Source organism: Paroedura picta, chromosome 4 (assembly GCF_049243985.1).
Source record: "Paroedura picta isolate Pp20150507F chromosome 4, Ppicta_v3.0, whole genome shotgun sequence".
Taxonomy (NCBI): domain Eukaryota; kingdom Metazoa; phylum Chordata; class Lepidosauria; order Squamata; family Gekkonidae; genus Paroedura; species Paroedura picta.
The window spans coordinates 36,183,263-36,204,262 of record NC_135372.1 but is presented as its reverse complement, the minus strand read 5'-3'; the positions used below and the strand labels follow the sequence as shown (position 1 = coordinate 36,204,262).

Here is a 21,000-nt window from a genome sequence, read left to right as displayed (position 1 = left end):
CCTGTATCAGGAGGCACCAAACCTTTCCAGCTATGACTGATGTTCTACTCCAGCACTGGTTGTTCCTCTTCCAACAGGAGATGGAGTTCCTTACCCTGCGGGAGGCCTTGAGCTTTGTCTCGCTGGTTGACGGCTACTACCGGCTGACGGTCGACACCCAGCACTACTTTTGCAAAGAAGTGGCTCCATCCCAACTTCTTGAAAACCTGGAGACTCAGTGCCACGGGCCCATCAAGTGAGCAAAGAACAGCACACACCGCCATTCTTTGGTGGAAAGGGGTCAATTCCACCAGGCCAGGGCATCGCTAGGAGTGTAGAATCTAGAACAAGGGAAGTTAGAACACCACGCCATTCCCCATTGGTTAGACCTCATTTGGAATATTGTGCCGCAGCTCAAGAAGAACATTGACAAGTTGGAACATGTTCAGAGAAGGGGGAATAGGATGGTTAAGGGGTTGGAATCCATACCTCACAGAATTATAGAGTTGAAAGGAACCTCCAGGGTCATCTAGTCCAACCCCCTGCAGAACGCAGGAAATGGCCACAAGAGCAAAGCATCTATACAATCCCATCTGTCCACCCACTTGCAATCTGCCTAAATTCACAGAATTAGCATTTCTGTCAGATGGCTATCTAGACTCTGCTTAAAAACTTCCAAAGAAGGAGAACCCTCCACCTCCCAGGGAAGCCTGTTCCACTGAGGAAGTGCACTAACTGTCAGGAACTTCTTCCAAATGTTTAGCTGAAAATTCTTTTGAATTAATTTCGTCCCGTTGGTTCTGGTCTGACCCTCTGGGGCAACAGAAAAAACTCTGCTTTATCCTCTATGTGACAGCCCTTCAAGATGTCTATCATATCACCTCTTAGTCATTTTCTCTCCAGGTTAAACAGACCAAGCCCTCTCAACCTTTCCTCTTATATCTTGGTCTCCAAACCTCTCACCATTTTCATTGCTTTCCTTTGGACACGTTCCAGTTTATCTACATCCTTCTTCAATTGTGGTGCTCATACACACAGTACTGTAAGTGAGGTATAACCAGAGCAGAGAAAAAATGTACCATCACCTCGCATGATCTGGACACTTTACTCCTTTTGAAAGGAGGAGAGTTGAGAGAGTTGAGTATGTATAGCTTGTAGAAGAGGAAGGCAAGGGGTGAGATGACAGCTGTGTTTAACTATGGAAAAGGTAGATATGTTGAAGAGGGGGCCAACTGGTTTACTGCAGCTAGGACTAGGAGCAATAGGTACAAATGACAGAAAAGGCGGTTCCACTTAAATATTAGAAAGTGTTTTCGGACCATGAGGGCTCTTCTAGATGGAATATGCTGCCTCAGAGGGTGGCGGAGTCTCCATTGGAAGTTTTTAGGGGAGATTGGATGAGCACCTGTATATCTGTTTATAAATAACGGAAAACATAATTAGATATCCGGATTCTCTAGGGATAATCTCATACATTATTATAAAACAATGGGACATGGGAAGCTTTAGCAGGTGGAGTCTATGATGTCACACCCCCAGTGTCCCCAAAGTCTGTTCCAGGAACATTGTAACCAAATTGCTGCTCTCACTTTGTCTATCTGCAGGTCGGAATTTGCAGTGAATAAACTGAAGACATTGGGCCATGGGGCCGGATCCTACTTGCTTCGGCGAAACCCAGAGGATTTTGACAGCTACCTGCTCACCATCTGTATCGAGGTGCTGGAATGGGTTCAGGAACATGTTGGGCTTCCTATGGAGGAGTGGGGTAGAAGTACTGCCTACCCAGGCAACAAGAGCATATTTAAACACCAACAGCAAAGTTAATTCTGCAGAGTTACTTCTAGTGATGGTGAGGCAGAAATCACCTCTTTTAGAGGTGCCAAGCGATGCTGAAGTTATAAAACGGGTCTTGGGCTTTGGCTGCATGTCTCAAATATCAAACCAATGGAGACAATGACTGGTGGGAAGAGAGGTGAAATGCATAACCTCTGTTTTGATAAACCTGAATAAAGGTGTGAAGTAGGGAGGACATACTAGCTTATAACATGATTCTGGAATGGATTTTGTGATCTGTGAAGGGTTGCCAGCTCTGATTAGGGAACTACCTGGAGATTTTGGGAGTGGAGCCTGTTTGGAAAGGGAAGGAACTTCAATGGGCTACAATACCATACAGCCTGCCTTCCAAAGTGGCCATTTTCTCCAGGGGAACTGATCTCTGTCACCAGGAATTCTAAAGCCCAGAAGATCTCCAGTCGCCAGCTGGAGGTTGGCTATCCAAGAGCCAGGCTCAGCTGAAATCATTGTGCCCAACCTGGTAGTATGATTAGCCCCTTTCCCATTTGCCCAACCTGGTAGTACGATTAGCCCCTTTCCCATTTGCCCAACCTGGTAGTACGATTAGCCCCTTTCTCATTTGCCTGGATCATTCCCTTCATGGCTGCCTCCATGCTTATCCCCCCAGACGCCAATTGGGAAGGACTTCAAAAGCCTGCTCATCCACAGGAACAAAGATGGGACTTTCTCCACCGATGGCGTTCACAAGAAATTCTGCAGCTTACAGGAGCTGCTGGGAGTTTGTCGGCGATTCAGTCTCCAGGTAGATGGAATGACCATCCAGCTGGACAAGTATTGCAGCCCACAACCCAAAGGTAATTCCAGAACCAACGTAGCTGCCTTTATCCTGGAACAGGCCTGATTCAACAGGGCTAACATTGTTTTATTTAAAATGCAACATGAATGATGCAAGAATGAGCCCTGATAGCAAAGTGAAACGTTCACATTCAGAAGCTGTATAGCTTTGAATACCAAAGGCTTGAGGGACAAGAAACTTACATAGCATGAATGCTTTCCATTAGAGCACCTATCTGCCCTAGAATGAGGGATTAGATCAGGGGTAGTCAAACTGCGGCCCTCCAGATGTCCATGGACTACAATTCCCAGGAGCCCCCTGCCAGCGAATGCTGGCAGGGGGCTCCTGGGAATTGTAGTCCATGGACATCTGGAGGGCCGCAGTTTGACTACCCCTGGATTAGATCAACCCAGCTTTCTCAACCAGGCTTTCATGAAACCCTGGGGTTTCTTGACAACCTTGGAAGGGTTTCCCAAATGTGTGGGTTGTTTATATACACGTACATACATACGTACATAATTCCATGCTCCATATGTACGTACGTACATATTTAGGTGATATGACCACATATGGTTATGTTGACCCATTTCCCCCTCCCAGAATGGACAGTGATGGGCCTGGAAGGAGTCAGAAGGGGAGGGGCCCCAGGTGGGTGTGTACATAGCTATGCTTCCCAACCATATTCTGCGCAATCGCGCCACTTCTGGGGTTTCTCAAAGTCTAAAGAATGTTTTAGGGGTTTCAATGGTAGAAAAGTTGAGAAAGACTGAGATAACCCCACCCTTGATCTGATCCAACTGGGCTCTTTTAAAAGGGTGACGAAACAGATCTATCAATGGCTGTTAGTAATGATAGCTAAATAAGGATACTTTGCCCTTGAGCACTAGTCAGGGAAGCAACAGGGATGTGGTCTTCCTGTCCCTATTGTGGGCTTTCCCAGAGACACCTGGCTGGTCCTTGCAGTCCAGATATGGCACTTTTCTGTAGTCTCACTTTCCTCACTTGTGCTCAGATTCCTTTAAGGGAGGGAGTCTATTGCTTTTGTGTCTTCCTCCCTCTAGTAGTCAGCTCAATACTGCATTACTTTCTGTCTGGCAAAGCTCTCTGCAGAAATAAAGCGCTGTAATATCAAATTTACCACTAGAGGGAGTGAAATATTTGCAGAACAGAGGGAGAAACCGCCTAATCAACCGGAAGACACATGCAAGGAATATTAGAATGTAGAAAAGCCCATGGTCTTAACTGGATGGAACAAAAAAGAGACTTTTTCTTCTCTGCACATTACATGAGAGAAATCATTGATTGGCAAGGGAAGCAGAACTGTCTGTTAGAATCAAAGTGGGGAGGGGGTACCATCTGCTATAGATGATCTCCCTCACTGATTCATACCAGCTCTCTGACTTTTTTCCTTTTCTTTCTCCCCGCACCCCTCCCCTGCCACAGAAAAATCAAACCTACTGATAGCACGGGGCGGCAGCTGCCACCAGCTCCCCATTTCTCCATCTACACCACGCCGGGCCATCAATCAGATGATGTTCCACAAAATCCAGGCAGAAAACCTGGTCCAGGTAAGAGAGACAATAAAAGCGACCCATGGGGTAATAGAGGGACTGCTGTCTCTGACAAGTGGACAGCACGCTTGGTAAGTGTGGGTCATAAAGTTCCTTCCAGCCATAGTTGCTGAAGTACAGACAATAGTGGATCAGGCCCAAAGTGGGTATGTTCTGGTTCAACATGAATTATCTGCCATTTCCCTCCCATAAGCAAAACAGAAAGAAAACAACCTTCCTCTGTTCCCAGCAACTCATAGCCAGAGGTAGGCTGGTCTTGAACACCAAGATTCTATTTAGTCCTCCTTGAGATACAGATTTCAATGAAATCACCTTTCCCGGATATAGGGTTAAGCCTTGCAATCTATAACTAGGAAGCAACAGAGCAGATGAGTGGTGAGACACACATTGCTCCCCAAACACACATACAAATACATGCCAAAGTTCAAGCGCAAAATAATAATAAATAATAAATAATAGTTTTTTGCCATCAAGTCATAGCTGTCTTATCGTAACGCCCTGGGGTTTTCAAGACAGGAAACATTCAGGGGTGGTTGGCCATTGCCTGTCTGGTTTTCCTTGGTGGTCTCTCTTCCAAAAACTGAACTGGCCTGACCTTGCTTAGCTTTTTAGATCAGATGAGACTAGGCTAATCTGAGTTATTCAGGTCAGGGCTAGGTGGAACGAGCTCCCTGAAGAGATCAGGGCCCTGTCTGAACTCCCACAGTTCCGCAGGGCCTGCAGAAGGGAGCTCCTCCACCAGGCATTTGCCTGAGACTCACCACAGGTCACCCCCAGACATCCCCTCCATGGCCTGAACCAGTCTGACATCTCTGGGGCTTTAGCTAAGTTACCGTTCCTGTTGTAGTTGTTTAAGATCGCTGAAATTGTGTTATTCAGAACCACTGTTAGATAATTGTTGTTGTATTTGACTATGTTATGTTAGCTGTTCCATGTATCCCCCGTGATGTTATATGTAAACTGCCCTGAGCCATTTGGAAGGGCAGTATAAAAATCTAATAAAAATCTAATAAATAAATAAGCAAGCATGCAGGCATGTGGATGATGCACCAACTACTTGATTGGCCCTAAGAAGGGGGATATGCCACCAACATGGAGAGGGCACTCCCCCACTGAGGGCCAATTGAGAAGCTTCCCCACCCTTATACTCACCCTCCTCCTTATTGCCGCTTCCAGGCAGTGAGCAGGGAAGGAGAATAGCCAGTTGCCCCGCGTAAGGTAAATCTCCCTACTCTAGAGAAGGCTATCTGGCCACTGTGGAGCAGGAGAAGCCACTGGCTGTGTTTCACCATGGGTTGCAGCAACAGCCATGGCAACCCAGCCCTGAGCTCCCAGGCCTCCAGGACACTGCAGAACAGGGAAGGCTGCTGGCAATGCTCTGCCATGGGCTCAGCCCTGTGGGTGGACTGCCAGGTAGTGGGGTAGGTCACCATTATGCTTCACGGTGCCATGCCAGACCAGGCAGCTCGTCAGCTAGGCCACCATGCTCTATGGGAGCCCTCCTGCCTGCTGCCCCTTTCAAAGCCTGGAAGATACTAGTACAGTATACTTATCAAACTAAGTTCCTGGTTCACAAATAATTTTGGTAAACGCAAACATTTTATGAGGATATGGGGCAAATAAAGAACCCTGGGCTAGATTTGCCTGAAAGTGGGGGGGGGGGTGGAAATGAGGATTTTCTGATTGTTGTTGCAGGAATGAGGCAAGAGGGTGGGATGAGCCTTGCCCACTACATCCCTTTCACCGAAAACACTTTGCTTCCCATCTGTGTGTGCAGCACGAGAACTTGGCCCAAGGAACTTTCACCAGGATCTACCAAGGCATCAAAAGAGAGTCACCTGAGGAGGAGGAAGAGGAAGGACAGGCCGGGAACCACATAACAGAGGTCGTGATGAAAGTGTTGGATTTCAGCCACTGTAACTGGGTTGAGGTGAGCTGATCTCCTGCTGGCACTGGGAAAGCCAGAACTCCAGTTCCTCTTCTTCCCGTCAAATGGGTGTAATGTCAGATCCTTGCAGCTCAGGCAAACTGATAAAAAGGTGAGTCCAGGGTCTGGGAACGTTGTAGATACTGCAGGGACCTTCAACCTTTTTCAGGCCATGGGCACCTTTGGAATTCTGACACAACATTTTGAATGCAGCCACAAAATGGCTGCTGCAGCTTACCTTCAGACATATGGCAAAGATCTGTGTTCTGTGGTGGCAGAAAAAAATCTGAGCAATCAATCAAATTTCCAGTGGCCAATCAGAAGCCTTTCTGGGCAAAAGTCCTTCTGGCCCTACCCACTTTCTACAAATACTTGGGGGGCACCTGGAAAGGGATCAGTGGGTGCCATGTCACCCACAGGCATCACTTTGGGGGACCCTTGGGCTGCAAAGATTAGATACTAAGCAGCCTGAATATCACCACATTTCTTGCCCCCTCCCTTTCACCCTCAGCCATGGCCCCTCCTTCTTCCTGGTCTCTATTTTTGAGAAAGTTTAAATTTGCAAATTGGAGTACAGCACTAGGCTGCTTAAAAGCATTAAATAGTTTTATTGTGAAGACAGAAATGACTTTGTGAACAGGAAAGGAGAGAGAGAGAGAGTGACCTAGCAGTCTAACTGCCCTGTTCTGTTGTTCATTCTGTCTGTTCATTGTGGAGGCAAGCAGGAAGTGTGCTCAAAGGAACAGGAAGTCTCCAATTGAGACCATCAGGACACAGAGGAGATTATTTGGGAAATATCAAGACGTTTCTGATATTTCCCAATTTTTAAAAGGGGCTAGATAGCCATATGACGGAGAGGCTGATTCTGTGAAGGCAAAGGGGTGGCAGGTTACAGTAGATGAGCGATTGGGATGTGAGTGTCCTGCATAGTGCAGGGGGTTGGACTAGATGACCCATGAGGTCCCTTCTAACTCTGATCTAAATATGCTAACTGCATATCTCCTCTGATGCCCCCTGCTGGACATTCCCCATATTCTGTTCCATCGTGCACACTACAGATCTTGCGTAATTCAAGACCTATTAACACTATCAGTGTCCTCCCTGCAGCCCTTCCTAGAAGCTGCCAGCATGATCAGCCAGCTGTCACATAAGCACCTCATCCTCCTCTACGGAGTCTGCGTCGGAGCCGAGAGTAAGTTATTCCAGCACCTCATTGGCATATCTTTCTGTACCACACTCAAGGTCCTTAGAAAAAGGGAAACATGGGAAGATGGAGAGTCTTCTTGCCCTAAACTCTGGGTATTAGAGGCAGGGGGCATCAAGCCAGAATCCCAGAGGTCCATCCAGGCCTTAAAAGAGAAGGAAGTCTTCAGAATCCAGAAGCTGTTTGCATGATTACTGAAGAGTGTAGCCTGCAGTACCTTGGTCCCCAACCTTTTTATCACCGGGGACCACTCAACGCCGGGGACCACTCAACGCCTCTTACTGAGGCCCGGTGGGGGAGGGGGAGTTTACTCCTCTACTCTCAACCACTGCCCTAGCGCTCTCTGATCGCTATGGTAATGTTTAAACATCCCTTCAAAATAAGATACAGACATGCCACAACAATGAAGTGTGTTGTAAAGGGCTGGGGGGGATGAAGTAAAGGGCCGGGGGGGGGAGAAGGCGTCCTTCGGGGCCCACCTCCAATTAGTCGAAGGACCACACGTGGTCCGCAGCCCACAGGTTGGGGATTGCTACCTTAAAGTGTTCCCAACTTTCATTTTCTGATCAAATTTAGTGTTTTGGGAGGCAGAAATGTTTCCTCAGGACCCCTTAACTGGGGAAACATTGACCTCTCTCCTTAAAATCCTGTCTTTCCCCTTTTTGCCACTGCTGCTTCATCTTTAATCACCAGGGTTGTCATCTCCATCTTGGGAAATACCTGGAACTCTGGGGGATTAAACCTGAGAAGGGTGTGGTTTGAGGAGGGGAGAGATTGCAATGGCATATAATGCCCTAGTATTCCTATTCCAAAGAGGCCATTTTCTCCAGGCAAACTGATCTCTATCTCTGGGAGATCAGTTATAATACCAGGAGATCTCCAGCCATTACCTGGAAATTGGCAATCCTATTAATCACATGCACAATCCCAGCCAATCAGGGGCCTCACTGTAAAAAGCAAGATGATATCACACTACTCTATAATCAAATCAGACTTGGCTATATGATGCAGTTAAATTCATTTATAAAAAACGACAACACTCAATTGTCAAAATGCTCCAGTGAATGTTTCCCTCGGGTGAATACAATTCATTAAAGTAGGTACCAAATATCAACACAAAAAGAGAGAGTAACACCACTGAGAAAGACCTGTCACCTTGGAAGGTAAAGGTAAAGGTAAAGGCATCCCCTGTGCAAGCACCGAGTCATGTCTGACCCTTGGGGTGACGCCCTCCAGTGTTTTCATGGCAGACTCAATACGGGGTGTTTTGCCAGTGCCTTCCCCAGTCATTACTGTTTACCCCCCAGCAAGCTGGGTACTCATTTTACCAACCTCGGAAGGATGGAAGGCTGAGTCAACCTTGAGCCAGCTGCTGGGATTGAACTCCCAGCCTCATGGGCAAAGCTTTCAGATGGCTGCCTTACCACTCTGCACCACAAGAGGCTCTTGGAAGGTAGGAGCATCCAAAGATAGGCCTGTAGCAAGTGACATAACAATTGGATATATTCAGGTCTCAGGGTACGGAGCTTTATTGCTCCAAAATAACACAGGTGTAGATGTACAGGTGGATGAGCCTTCTAAGACTTCGAAGATTAAATTCCACTTTCACCCTTTTGCAGACATCATGGTGCAGGAATATATTAGACACGGAGCCCTGGATACCTACCTGAGGAGGAATCAAGCCACTGGCAAAGTGACACCTACCTGGAAACTTCAAGTTGCAAAGCAATTAGCCTATGTGCTCAATTTCTTGGTAGGTTCCCGCCTGCTATTAACAGAGCTTCCCAGATTCTCACCCAGCGCTAAACCCATTGAATGTTGACCATGGGCTTTTCTGTTCTGCTCCCTCTAGTGGCTGCTTTGATATCTGTGCAGGGAAATAAGCTGGAAATGAAGAGATGTATATAGAATCAGCCACCAGATGACATTTAAAAAAAAAACCAAAACCCTAGGTTATCACATTACAACACTGATGCATTGTAATGTGCAAGATTGCTTTTTATATACTTAGAAACAGTATTGTAACGTGATCACCCCTTTTTTAAAAAATTCAGATTTTCAAGAGGGAAGGAAGGAAAGAAAGGGAGGGGGAGGGAAGATGACAACAAAGAAAGAGGCATGCGCAAAAGCCTCAAAATGGCAGCCATGGGGGGGGGGGAATGAATGCAAGCATTTCTCTAGTGGGCAGCCGCAATTTAGATTCTGCCTTGAAAGGCGACATAAATGGGAATTTCCTAACTATGTGGTAAGTGAGAAGGTGATTCATGTCTGCACTTGGAAGGGCGAATTTTAATGCAGAAACAGACAGAAAAGTCGGCCCTTTAAAAATGCAAATCCAAACGATATCACTAGTGCGGAAATGGTCAGAGAAGACCGAGCACTGAATTTTAAGGGCAAACACTGAAAAATGTTCTTTCTTTAGGAGGACAAGAAGATTATCCATGGCAACATCTCTGCCAAGAAGGTTCTGCTAGCCCGCGAGGGGGATGCCATAAAAGGAATACCCCCATTCATCAAGCTCAGTGACCCAGGAGTCAGCACCGCCCTTCTTGCCAAAGACTGTGAGTCTGCGAAGTTTCCCCTTAATTGGCTAACCATGTTGACCTCCAAGCAGGGCCAACCCAAGGACTTCTAATACCCTAAGAGGAGAACATCCCCAGGGAGCCACACCTCAACCTTGCCCTCCTGCACCATGACAGGAAGCCATGTCTGTCTTCCTTGCCCCCAAAAGATAAGGAAACGAAGGAAGGGAAGAAGCCACTTCCTGTCCTCGTCATCCTCTGGTAAGGTGGAGCAAAGAAGGAACAGGAATAGGTCTGACCGGGTCCTGCCTTGCTCTCTTGACAGGGGAAGGGAAAGAACAGGTCAATGCCCACCCTCTGTCTCTTTACAAAACCGTTGGGTGGTCAGGGGCAACAGGGCTAATTGGCACCCTTCCAACTCTAGTATCCTAGGTTAGCGATCCCTAACCTGTGGGCTGCGGACCACATGTGGTCCTTCGACTAATTGGAGGTGGGCCCCGAAGGACGCCTTCTCCCCCCCCCCCTGGCCCTTTACTTCATCCCCCCCAGCCCTTTACAACACACTTCATTGTTGTTGCGTGTCTGTATCTTATTTTGAAGGGATGTTTAAACATTGCCATAGCAATCAGAGAGCGCTAGGGCAGTGGTTGAGAGTAGAGGAATAAACTACCCCCCCACCGGGCCTCAGTAAAAGGCGTTGAGTGGTCCCCGGTGAGTGGTCCCCGGCGTTGAGTGGTCCCCAGTGACAAAAAGGTTGGGGACCACTGTCCTAGGTGATCATCTATGGCTCCCTAGAGAGTGGGGCACCCTGCCTCCAAGATCAAAAGTGGGGAGGGGGATGCACATCGATGACAAGGAAAAAGCAACAAGCAAAGATAATGAGGTGGAATTGTCAGTTCCTTGATAAATCTCCCACTGAGGGGCATCTCTAGAAAAACGGGAATGACTGAAGGAACCAAAGGCTAGGGTCTGCCTCAGAGTCAAACACATTTTCCCCAACAGACCTGAAAACTCTACAGGAACCATGGGATTGAAATGTTCTTGTTAATCTGCTGTGTGAGGCCTCTGGTCCCTTCCCAGCCAGGGAGCCACAAATCAAAGGGATCCCCTTACACGTATATCCCCAGACTGCAGCAACACTCCTCGGGGACCCTTTTCACATAGGGATGGGAGCTTGGAGGCACCCCGGTCATGAATACATGTGCATGTGTGCGTGAGTGAGAGGAAGAGAGAGAGAGAGAAGTACCATCAAGTCACAGCTAACACTGTGACCCCATAGGGGACATGGCCCCTTAGGGGCTCATGGGAATTGCAGTCCATGGTCATCTGGAGAGCCAGTGTTTGGTTTTCAGGGTAAGAGACTACCAGAAATGGCTGGCCATTGCCATCTTCTGCATAGTGACCGTGGGCTTTTTTGGTGGTCTCCCACCCAAGTACTGACCAGGGCCAACCTACTTAGTTTCCAAGGTCTGATGAGCTCAGGCGAACCTGGGTCCCCAGTCACATACAAGAAGCCAACCAGCTCCTTCAGCAAGACACATCCACTAACTCTGTCTCAGGTTCTCACAGGCAGCCATTCGGCCTCCACACCCTCCCTTCCTCACACAACACACTGTTCTTTAGTTGGCTAGATTCCAAGTGTCCAGGGTCGTTTCTGGTGTCACTCTGAGTCATGGAAAAGTGGATCGAAAACGTGTCATGATCCAAAGGCCGGATGGACATCCTAGCGCATTAAAGACCATCCAGATTTTTTTGCTAAACTCCTGATCACCCATCATTGTTATTAGGAAAAGCCAAATTTGAGAGCAGTCCGGCTACAACATCTGTCACCCCACTGATCACCAGGTTGATGTGGCTGATCTGGCTGATTAGGCAGGTGTCCCCTATCTCCCTCCCTCACCGCTCCATGTGCATCCCTCCTCAAACTGCGCATTCGATGGAAGAGGACGACCATTCCACATAGAAGGGTACCATTCTTTGGTCAAGGATTAGGAAAAGCCATAGCAATAAGCCCAGTCATTCCAGCAGACAGGGCCCAATTCAGACACCTAGAGCAGTGGTCCCCAACCACCGGGCCGCGAAGGCCTCAGTGCCGAGCCGCGGCTCCCTCTCCCCACCCCTTCCCACAGGCCAATTAGCTTGCGGCCCAGCAAGCTTCTTGCATTGGGAGGGGGTGGGAAGAGGGAGCTGCAGCCGCCGGCATGCCGGTGGCGCAAACGCGCATGCGTGGACTTGCCGCGCATGTGCATTTGCACCAGGGCTGCCACGCATGTGCGTGGCCCCGGGCCACCCTCTCCCTCCACCCCGTGGCAGCGGTCCGCAGCCACGGAAAGGTTGCAGACTGCTGACCTAGAGGACATATCTTTAGCCCCCCACACTTTATACACACCTGCTAATCTGCCTCTTCTTTCCCTTTGCCCCCATCCCAGTGTTAATGGACCGTATCCCATGGGTAGCCCCAGAGTGCCTGGAGGACCCCAAGAACCTGGCCCTGGAATCAGACAAGTGGAGTTTTGGCGCCACCGTGTGGGAGATCTTTAACTGCGGGATCATGCCCATCACTGCCATAGATCCTGGTCTGGTGAGTTTCCTTGTGTCATTACAAAAAAGTGGAGCATGCAGGAAGAAGGAAGTAAAATACGAAATGTAGAAACTACAGGTGAAATTTTAGCCTTCGCCAGCAGAGAGTAGCACAGCTCTTGGAGACTTCAACATAGAATCATGTTTTTGTGTCCTTACATTCTAAGAGTGTGGAAACGGTCCCCGTTTTGCTTATTTTTTTCCCCCAGGGATTTTGGTTCTCCCATTTTTCACTGCTGGTTTTGGGGATTTGTTTGAGCTGAACAACATGCAAACTGCAATGACAAAAAAGCTGTGTTATTATGCCTTTTTCCATCAACCCCCTTTGTCCCTGGGCGATGATGACAAGGCAAAAGAACTTCTTGAGACAAGAGTGATAGAAGTAAAGAGGCAACACAGGAGCCTCTTAACAGGAAAGAGCTACATATCGGGAATGTTTCAATGCCATAGCTAATTAATATTACAAATTCTGAATGCAGGAGATCTTTTACTCTCCTTCATCACAACGCCTTACCTTCTGCTTATTTGAGAGGGAAATCTAATAGACTTTCTGCTGAGGAGCGCACCTGTATTTGTACTGAAAACCAAATAGAGAACAAGACTTATTTGAGTGCAAAATATATAATCTCACACATACAGGAGCATTAGTACCAATGCTTACAGAATGTCTCTGAGGCTTGAGAAATCAATGCCAACTATTCTTGTCAGAGACGAACAATTAAAATGGCTAGATTTGCTTGGCTAGCTACCAGAATTAGGAAGATTTGGGCCAATAACTGAAACAGGGGATTTATGTTTACATGATAATATGATAAAACCTTTTCAGATATTCCGTTATTAACTGCATTATAGGTAGGATTAAAGTGATTTGTACATCATAAAATGTTAATCCCTTTTACTTATCTTTTTTATTAATACCTCTTATGGACTGTATTAATTTTATATGCTACTAGCAGAAAAGCCCATTGTAGAAAAAATGCAACGGGTACTTGTCTATCCCCCAACGACCCAGGCAGCCCCCCCCCCCCCGAGGCTTGGAGAGGCCATGGTGGGGTTGCTCAGGGAAGGGGCGAGCGCTGTTGGGGGCTCCCTCCCTCCCCCCGAAACCGGGCTCACAATCCCAGGCCCTCCCCCTCTCCCTCCCAGCTCCTGCACTCTGGCTGGATTACCTTTCAGTCAGTCCAGTAGAACGGGCTGGCACTTCTTCCAGAAGTTGGATGGGGATGCGCACAGGGGCAGGACAGCCTACCTGATTGGCTGTTTGTTGGACAGATGGCCAATCAGATAGGTAATGAGTTCCAACTCCTCCCACCACTCCAGTTGGGCTTCATTTTTGTTACAGATACAGATTTTGATGATATTGACATATATGGATTGCATTGTCTGTATCACTTTTATCTGTATTTATGTTCTACTGGTCCATGCCCGTAAATGAACTACTGAGAATAACATCCAATTTGTAAAGGTTCAGATGGGTGGCTTGGAGCAGCAGAATGAAGTCTGAGCCCACTGGCGACTAAGACCACCATTTCCATTCATTAAGGTTTAATAACCTATAAATCATACGCCCCTGACTTCCCGCCGCCCGCTGGGGGGCGCTGCCAGCAGCAGCTGTGCAGTGCCACACCGAGGGGGAGCCCCAGCCATGGTGGCTGCTGGAGAGCACCAAAGGTGAGCTGGCGGCAGAGTGGCAGGGCAGCCCCCGAGGCAGCAGCCAGGCCTATTCATTTCTCCTGGCCAAGTGGAGAAAAATTTTAGATCTCTGTTTGACCACTGCCCTATCTGTGCTGTAGATATCTGATCAGGCAACAATTCAACCGGGGAAGCCTCCATTTGTTACTGGACATGCAGAATGCAACATATGTAACGTGAGGCCCTTTCCACCCAAGATCTTCTCTCTTCCACCTCTTTTGCAGAAGCTCAAGTTTTATCAAGACCGTCACCCGCTCCCACCACTCAAATGGACGGAGCTAGCCAACCTGGTAGGACAGTGTATGGATTACAACCCACAGCAAAGGCCGTCTTTTCGCGCCATCATCCGGGATCTCAACAGCCTCATAACTTCTGGTAACATCCCTCTTCATCACTCATGGCGAGCCAGTGGCTTTGGCTGCCAGTGGTTAAATTGCACAAACACACACGCTAACTTTCTCTTGAACTCCAGTAAGACCTGGAATCCATCGTGCTTCACTAAACCAACCTAACGCAGTGCTTTAGAGCAGTGTCCTCTAATCTGGAGAGCTGGGTTTGAATCCCTACTCCTCTCCATGCAGCTAGCTGGGTGACCTTTAGCTAGTCACAGTTCTCCTAGAGCTGTTCTCGTGAAACAGTTCTCTTAGAGCTCTCTCAGCCCCACCTACCTCACAGGATGCCTGCTGTGTGGAGATGAAGGGAAGGTGATTGTAAGCCGCTTTGAGTCTCCTTTGGGTAGTGAAAAGCGGGGTATAAATACCAACTCTTCTTCTAAAAGACTTGCAAAAGTTTGATCCAGCAGACCTAACTTCTGTTCAAGGCAGGTGAGGCTGGGGGCTTCAGAGCTGTTAGTATCCTAGAGCAGGGTTAGTCAACTTGTGGTCCTCCAGATGTCCATGGACTACAATTCCCATGAGCCCCTGCCATGTTTAGTTTACAATCCACAAGTACCCCAAGGTCTCGTTCACACACAGTGCTACCTTCTAGGTAGCACTGTGTGTGAACGAGACCTTGGGGTACTTGTGGATTGTAAACTACATCATTTACTGGCAGGGGCTCATGGGAATTGTAGTCCATGGACATCTGGAGGACCACAGGTTGACTACCCCTGCCCTAGAGGCAAAAGGACCTAGTAAACAAACACAACAGTTAAGTGCTGGCCAAAGGAACAGCCCTGGCAGGCTCAGCTTGTCCTCCAAAAAAATCAGGTCACATCTGTTGACAGAGTTATGAATGGAATAATAATTATGTGTTTGCTTGTTTATCAATTTGGCCTGTGTCTTATAGCTGGGAGATCCAAGGCGTGTCTGGCAGCCAGGCAAGGGATGTTCGGTGGTGGTTTGCCGTTTCCTGCCTCTGTGTCATGCCCCCTAGTGTTCCTTTGAGGAACTGCCATCAAAACCCTTGGAGGCCTCCCATCCAAATACTAGCCAGAGTCAGCCCAGAATAGCTTACAGGATCAGGCTTGCCTGGGCTATCCAGATCAGGGTCAAGAGAAGAATCCTCCTCCTCTTCTTCCTCTTTTATTGGATCACCAAAAGTGACCAGGACAAATGATATTTTGCCTTCTTCCTGTATAAACTCTCACCCACGCCTCTCCTGCCCTTCCCAGATTATGAGCTTCTTTCAGACCTCCCGGCCACTGAAAGCTTTGGCGGATACGTGGACACTCCTATGTGCCAGGATCCCACCCTCTATGAAGACCGCCACCTAAAATACATCTCAGGATTGGGAAAGGTGCGTGGAGGTCTTTGCCCTGAAACTAGGGTTGCCAGGTTCCCTTTCCTCTAGCAGGGCCTAGGGGATAGGGGGTAGAGTAAGGGTTACCAGCATCAAGTTTGAAATCTCCTGGATACTACCCTCCAAATCAGCCATTTTCTCCAGGGGGAAATGATCCCTGTAGTCTGGAGATGAGCTTTAATTCCAGTGGATCCCCAGGTCCCACCTGAGGCTTGAGAGGTCCAAGGCTACATCAGCTTCAGGAGAACAAGCTGGGTTGGGTCATCTTCCTTATGACAAAAAGGCTGAATAATTTGGGACTTCAGAGGGAAAAGATAAGTTGGGAGGCATGTGGTAGAGGTTTATAGGATTGTGCACCAGGTGGGAAAAGCTGATAAAGGAAACATTTTCTTCCACTGCTATAGCACCATGTCTTTCAAAATGCAGTTGATTCACAACAGACAGAAGCAAAAGTGGTCCTTCACACAATGCACAACGAACTCAGAAGTCACTGTTGCCAGCTACGTCAATGTGCCGCTAGCGCAGAAGGCTTTTAAAAGGCTTTGACAAACTCACAGTAGAAAATTCCTCAGTTACGGCTCAACAAAATATCCATGATCAGCGATCGTCTACCTTTGGGTTACAGGGACAAATAGCTGATTTCATCCCCTGGTTCAACTTCTGAGTGTCCTATTGGGACACACGGCTGGCCACTATTCAAAGCCAGAGATTATATTCAGACAGGGATCCCCAGTCTTTTGAAACCTGAAAACACAATTGGAATTCTAGCCCGGGGAGTGGCCACAACTACAAAGTGGCTGCTGCAGGAGGTGGAGCCAAACATAAAACGGCTGCTGCAGGAGGCAGAGCTTCCCCCTTACTGAGCAGCACAGTTCACCTCCTGAGCAGAATATAATTTCTGTAATCTTAAAACGGGCAGTGGGCAGTGCACAGCTCTGGAATGCTGCTGAGCGGGGCTTCCTGTGTTAATGAGCAACTGCTCACACCCGTGCCTTGGAGCAGGGGTAGTCAATCTGTGGTCCTCCAGATGTCCATGGACTACAACTCCCATGAGCCCCTGCCAGCAAATGGGAATTGTAGTCCATGAACATCTGGAGGTCCGCAGGTTGACTACCCCTGCCTTAGAGGAAACAATGCAGCCAACCATAAAATGCCAAGGATCAATGTTACATAGAATTCAAACAGGAACTCTTCAGCATTTCAGGGAGAAGCACTGTTAAGAGGTAGCCTCTGAATCTATACAGCAATGGTTCTCAACCTGGGGGTCGGGACCCCTTTGGGGGTCGAATGACTCTTTCACAGGGTCGCGGCAAGGTGAGCAGCTTGGCCAGGGAGGGCACCACCACTGTTGCCGTTCCTCCTACAGGCAGAAAAGACCAAGATCGGCATGGTGGGACAAGAGGCAGAACCGAACTGAGAAACCCCGGGGGAAAAACAATTTATGTACAATCATGAACAAGGGATCTTCACGCCATTGGTCAGTTTCGGTTTGATTTCTGTGAAAGAACACATGCGTAATTCTATGGTTGGAGGGTCACCAAAACATGAGGAACTGTATTAAAGGGTCGTGGCCTTAGGAAGGTTGAGAACCACTGCTATACAGGCAATCAGAAGCCCTACTAGCCCAACCTAAAAGCGTTTGGCAGGCACCAGGAAAAGCGTCAGTTGTTGCCAGAGCACCCATGGGTCTCACATTGGGGACCCCTAACCTAGAACGACCCACCTGGGCCCAATCCAGCAGGGCTTCTGCCACGCCCCTGACTTAGAAAGGTAAAAAGGGGAGGGATTCTAGAAAGAGCCTTCCCCTCAACTATATTTTGTTCTCATTGCCAGGGGAATTTCGGGAGCGTGGAGCTCTGCCGCTACGACCCACTGGGCGACAGCACCGGGGAGCTGGTGGCCGTGAAGCGGCTGCAGCAGAGCTCCCCCGAGCACCGCCTGGACTTTGAGCGCGAGATCGCTATCCTGCGCTCTTTGCACCACGACTTCATCGTCGCCTACCGGGGCGTGTGTCACAGCCGAGGTAAGGCCTGAGCAGATGGGTTTGACTTGACCTTAGACCAGCCCTTCTCCATTTTTTTTTACCGTTGAGAAACCCCTGATATATTCCTGATTTATTCCTGATATATATTCCTCGGGCTTTGAGAAACTCCAGAAGTGGCACAATCATGTAGAACGGTGGTCCCCAACCACTGGGCCGCAAAGGCCCTGGCACTGGGCCGCGCCCCCCCCCAATAAGAAACTTCCTGGGCCGCAAGTTTGCGGCCCGGCAAGCTTCTTACTGTGGGGGGGGGGGAGAGGGAGGCAGGGCCGCGCATGCGGGCATGTGCCAAGCGCAGCTGAAAACGTGCATGTGGGGCACTTTTGTGCATGCGCGCATGCGCAAAAGTACCGTGCATGCGTGTTCTCGGCCATACATGCGCAGCATGCGCAGCCGCGCAATCGCCCTCCTGCTGCCGCCGGTCACCGGCCTGAAAAAGGCTGGGGACCACTAATGTAGAATATGGGTGGGAAGCATGGCTGTGGACACGGCCACTCAGGACCCCTCCCCTTCCCACCCCCTCCAGGCCCATCATTGGCCACGGGGGGGGGGGGTTGACAGGACCATATATGGTCATATCACCCGATAAATGTTTAACAAATTTTAAAAATATATTAAAAGTTAATTAACTTCCACCCATTCAGGAAACATTTCCAGGGCCATCAAGAAACCCCAGAGCAGCTATCTGAAAGGCCACATTCAAAAGTAAGGTGACCAGATTGTCCCACTTTTGGAGGGACATCTGGGGGTACCTGGCAAATTATACTTATGTTGAAATTTTAAAATATATATTACAATACTATTTTTGTGTTCTATGCGTTCTATGAAAATTTTTGTTGCTCCATGGGGACCAAATTTTTAATCAAGAACCCCCCCCCTTCCCGGTCAATGGTATCCCGCTTTACCAATGTTAAAATCTGGTCACCTTATTCAAAAGCCAGCATATCCCCCCAGAACTTTCTCGTTAGGTCTCCATGTCCATGAACTACAATTCCCATGGGGCCCTGCTGGCAGCATGTGCCAGTGGAGGAACTTCCCCCTCCCAGAGTTACCGTCAGAACTTTTTAAGAAGCATAATTGCTGCTAAAAAAATCAACACCTTAATGAGAATGTTTTAAAAACGTTTTTAAAAAGGATTTAAAAGGGTGGGCAAACTGACCGCAGTGGAAACTGATCCACACATAATAAGCCCTGGTCTAGGGGGACGGGGGGAGGGGAGAAACCTATTAATGCCTATTTATGCATTTGTTTGTTTAATTGATATGCCCCCGCTCCTGGCCAGCCAAATCGCAGCTCACAACAGTAATAATTCATAATCCATAACAATAAAATACACAATAAACATTAAAAACAACCCCACCATCCCCAACCTACACTCACCTACCTCCTATCTGCCATATATCCATGGAAGATGGCTTACGGTGGAGGAGGGACTATGGGTCCTTCCTCAGCTGGCCTCAACCAAACGCCTGGCGGAAGAGCTCCATTTTTCAGGCCCTGCGGAACTGAGTCAGTTCCATCAGGGCCTTCAAGTATGGTAATCCCTGAATACACCTTTTCCTACTCTTAAATCAGGGTGTGCAACCTGAAATTATACACCAAAGGGAAAGGGGCACCCTAAGATGGTTCAGTTATTCTTTTATGTCATAAGGGACCAGGGTGGGACAATCTGAAAACTACGTCAAAACAAAACCTGTTACCGGGCTGAACAGCAAGAAGCAAGTAGAAAAAAGAGATTAGGAAACTTCCTAATTATTCCGGAACAAACAAAAAGACATTTTTTTTCTTGTTCACCCCTTCTTTTGTGTAGCGTCGCAGATGTTAGCAGAGTAAATAACGCAATGAGGTTGCACACCCTGATTTAAGAGTAGGTAAAGGTTTATTCAGGGATTAACATACTTGATAGCACAGAGGAGAGGCAGAGATAGTAACTGCCTACCTAAGAGAGAGACACAGACTGGAATTGAGGCTTCTGAGAAGAAACAGGAAATTGCCCCTAAGAGTAGCCATCTGAAAACAGACAAAGAATGATGCCCAGTGGTTGGGGACCACCGTTCTACATGATTGTGCCACTTCTGGAGTTTCTCAAAGCCTGAGGAATATATCAGGAATAAATCAGGAGAGAAAGTCCTGACCTCGCTATCCTATCCTTCTTGCTGCCCCCTGCAGGGTCTTCTTCTCTCCTTCTTTGTACACCAGACATTGTCTATTCCAACAGTAGGAGCCTCCATTGTCAGAGGAAGTGTATCTCTGCTTTCACCCGGGCCCATTCCACACAAGGACCAATGTTGCCAATTGGTTCCTGAAAGCGGAAACGCTATTTTTAATAGTGCAATTTGGCGTTATGCATGCCTGCCTTTGTGATGGAATCCAGTAGCGTTTCAATAGTTTCCCACAGGTTTCCGGTCTCGCAAAAATCGCTATCCAGGAAGCGATTCTTTCTGTGCTTTGTCCTGCCCCTGGCCGTCAATCAAACGAACAGCCAATGGGTGGCTGTTATCATGCTCCCGGAAAGTCCTTTTCCCTTTAAGAACAGGGTTTTTAAAAAAAAGGAAAACACACGTTGCAACGAATATGCCTTGATTCCTCCTAATGTTGAGACCCATCTAGCTGGCGTGTGAGCTGGCAGTCACGCTCCCCCAAGTGAAAAAAAAATCCCCCCCCCCGTGCACGGGCGCAATTTTCAGCCAAAAATAAAGAGAACTGGCGAACGGGGCTGTGTTGTGCTTGGGGACTTAGGGGAGCTTTAAAGCACTTTTGTGGAGGGACTGTAGCCGGAGAAGCCTCGCTGGGTGAATGAAGCCTCACAGGTTCGTTGCTTTCCCTGCTTCCTCCAAGGGAAAAAAATGGCGATCGCTTCACCGGAAGTTCGGAGGAGAGAGCCAGGGGGAGGGACTTGGCTGGAACTGCAACAATGGGAACGCACAGGTTTTTTTCACTAGTGTTGCAGATTGTTTGCAAGAGTGTAGCGCTTTTCGGAGGGTGAATCCACTTTTCCCGATTTCCCTTTAAGCGCTACAACGAATCGCTTTTTGCGGATCGGTTTCAGGAGTGTGGCAGATTGTGTGCGATGTCGTGCATAACTGCAAATTAGTAGCGTTTACAATTTGGAAGC

At 48.2% G+C, this 21,000-nt stretch overlaps 1 protein-coding gene across 1 annotated transcript in view; it reads left to right on the top strand.

Moving 5' to 3' along the window:
• Positions 1-21,000, top strand: part of JAK3 (Janus kinase 3) — a 44,737-nt gene that overhangs the window by 13,528 nt on the left and 10,209 nt on the right. Inside the window, exons 8-19 of the mRNA XM_077332412.1 lie at positions 78-235; positions 1,584-1,695; positions 2,441-2,627; positions 4,052-4,176; positions 5,957-6,109; positions 7,214-7,298; positions 8,930-9,063; positions 9,733-9,871; positions 12,262-12,413; positions 14,329-14,479; positions 15,717-15,841; positions 17,678-17,867. Coding sequence (XP_077188527.1) covers positions 78-235; positions 1,584-1,695; positions 2,441-2,627; positions 4,052-4,176; positions 5,957-6,109; positions 7,214-7,298; positions 8,930-9,063; positions 9,733-9,871; positions 12,262-12,413; positions 14,329-14,479; positions 15,717-15,841; positions 17,678-17,867 — 1,711 coding nt within the window. The remainder of the gene's footprint in view (positions 1-77; positions 236-1,583; positions 1,696-2,440; positions 2,628-4,051; positions 4,177-5,956; positions 6,110-7,213; positions 7,299-8,929; positions 9,064-9,732; positions 9,872-12,261; positions 12,414-14,328; positions 14,480-15,716; positions 15,842-17,677; positions 17,868-21,000) is intronic.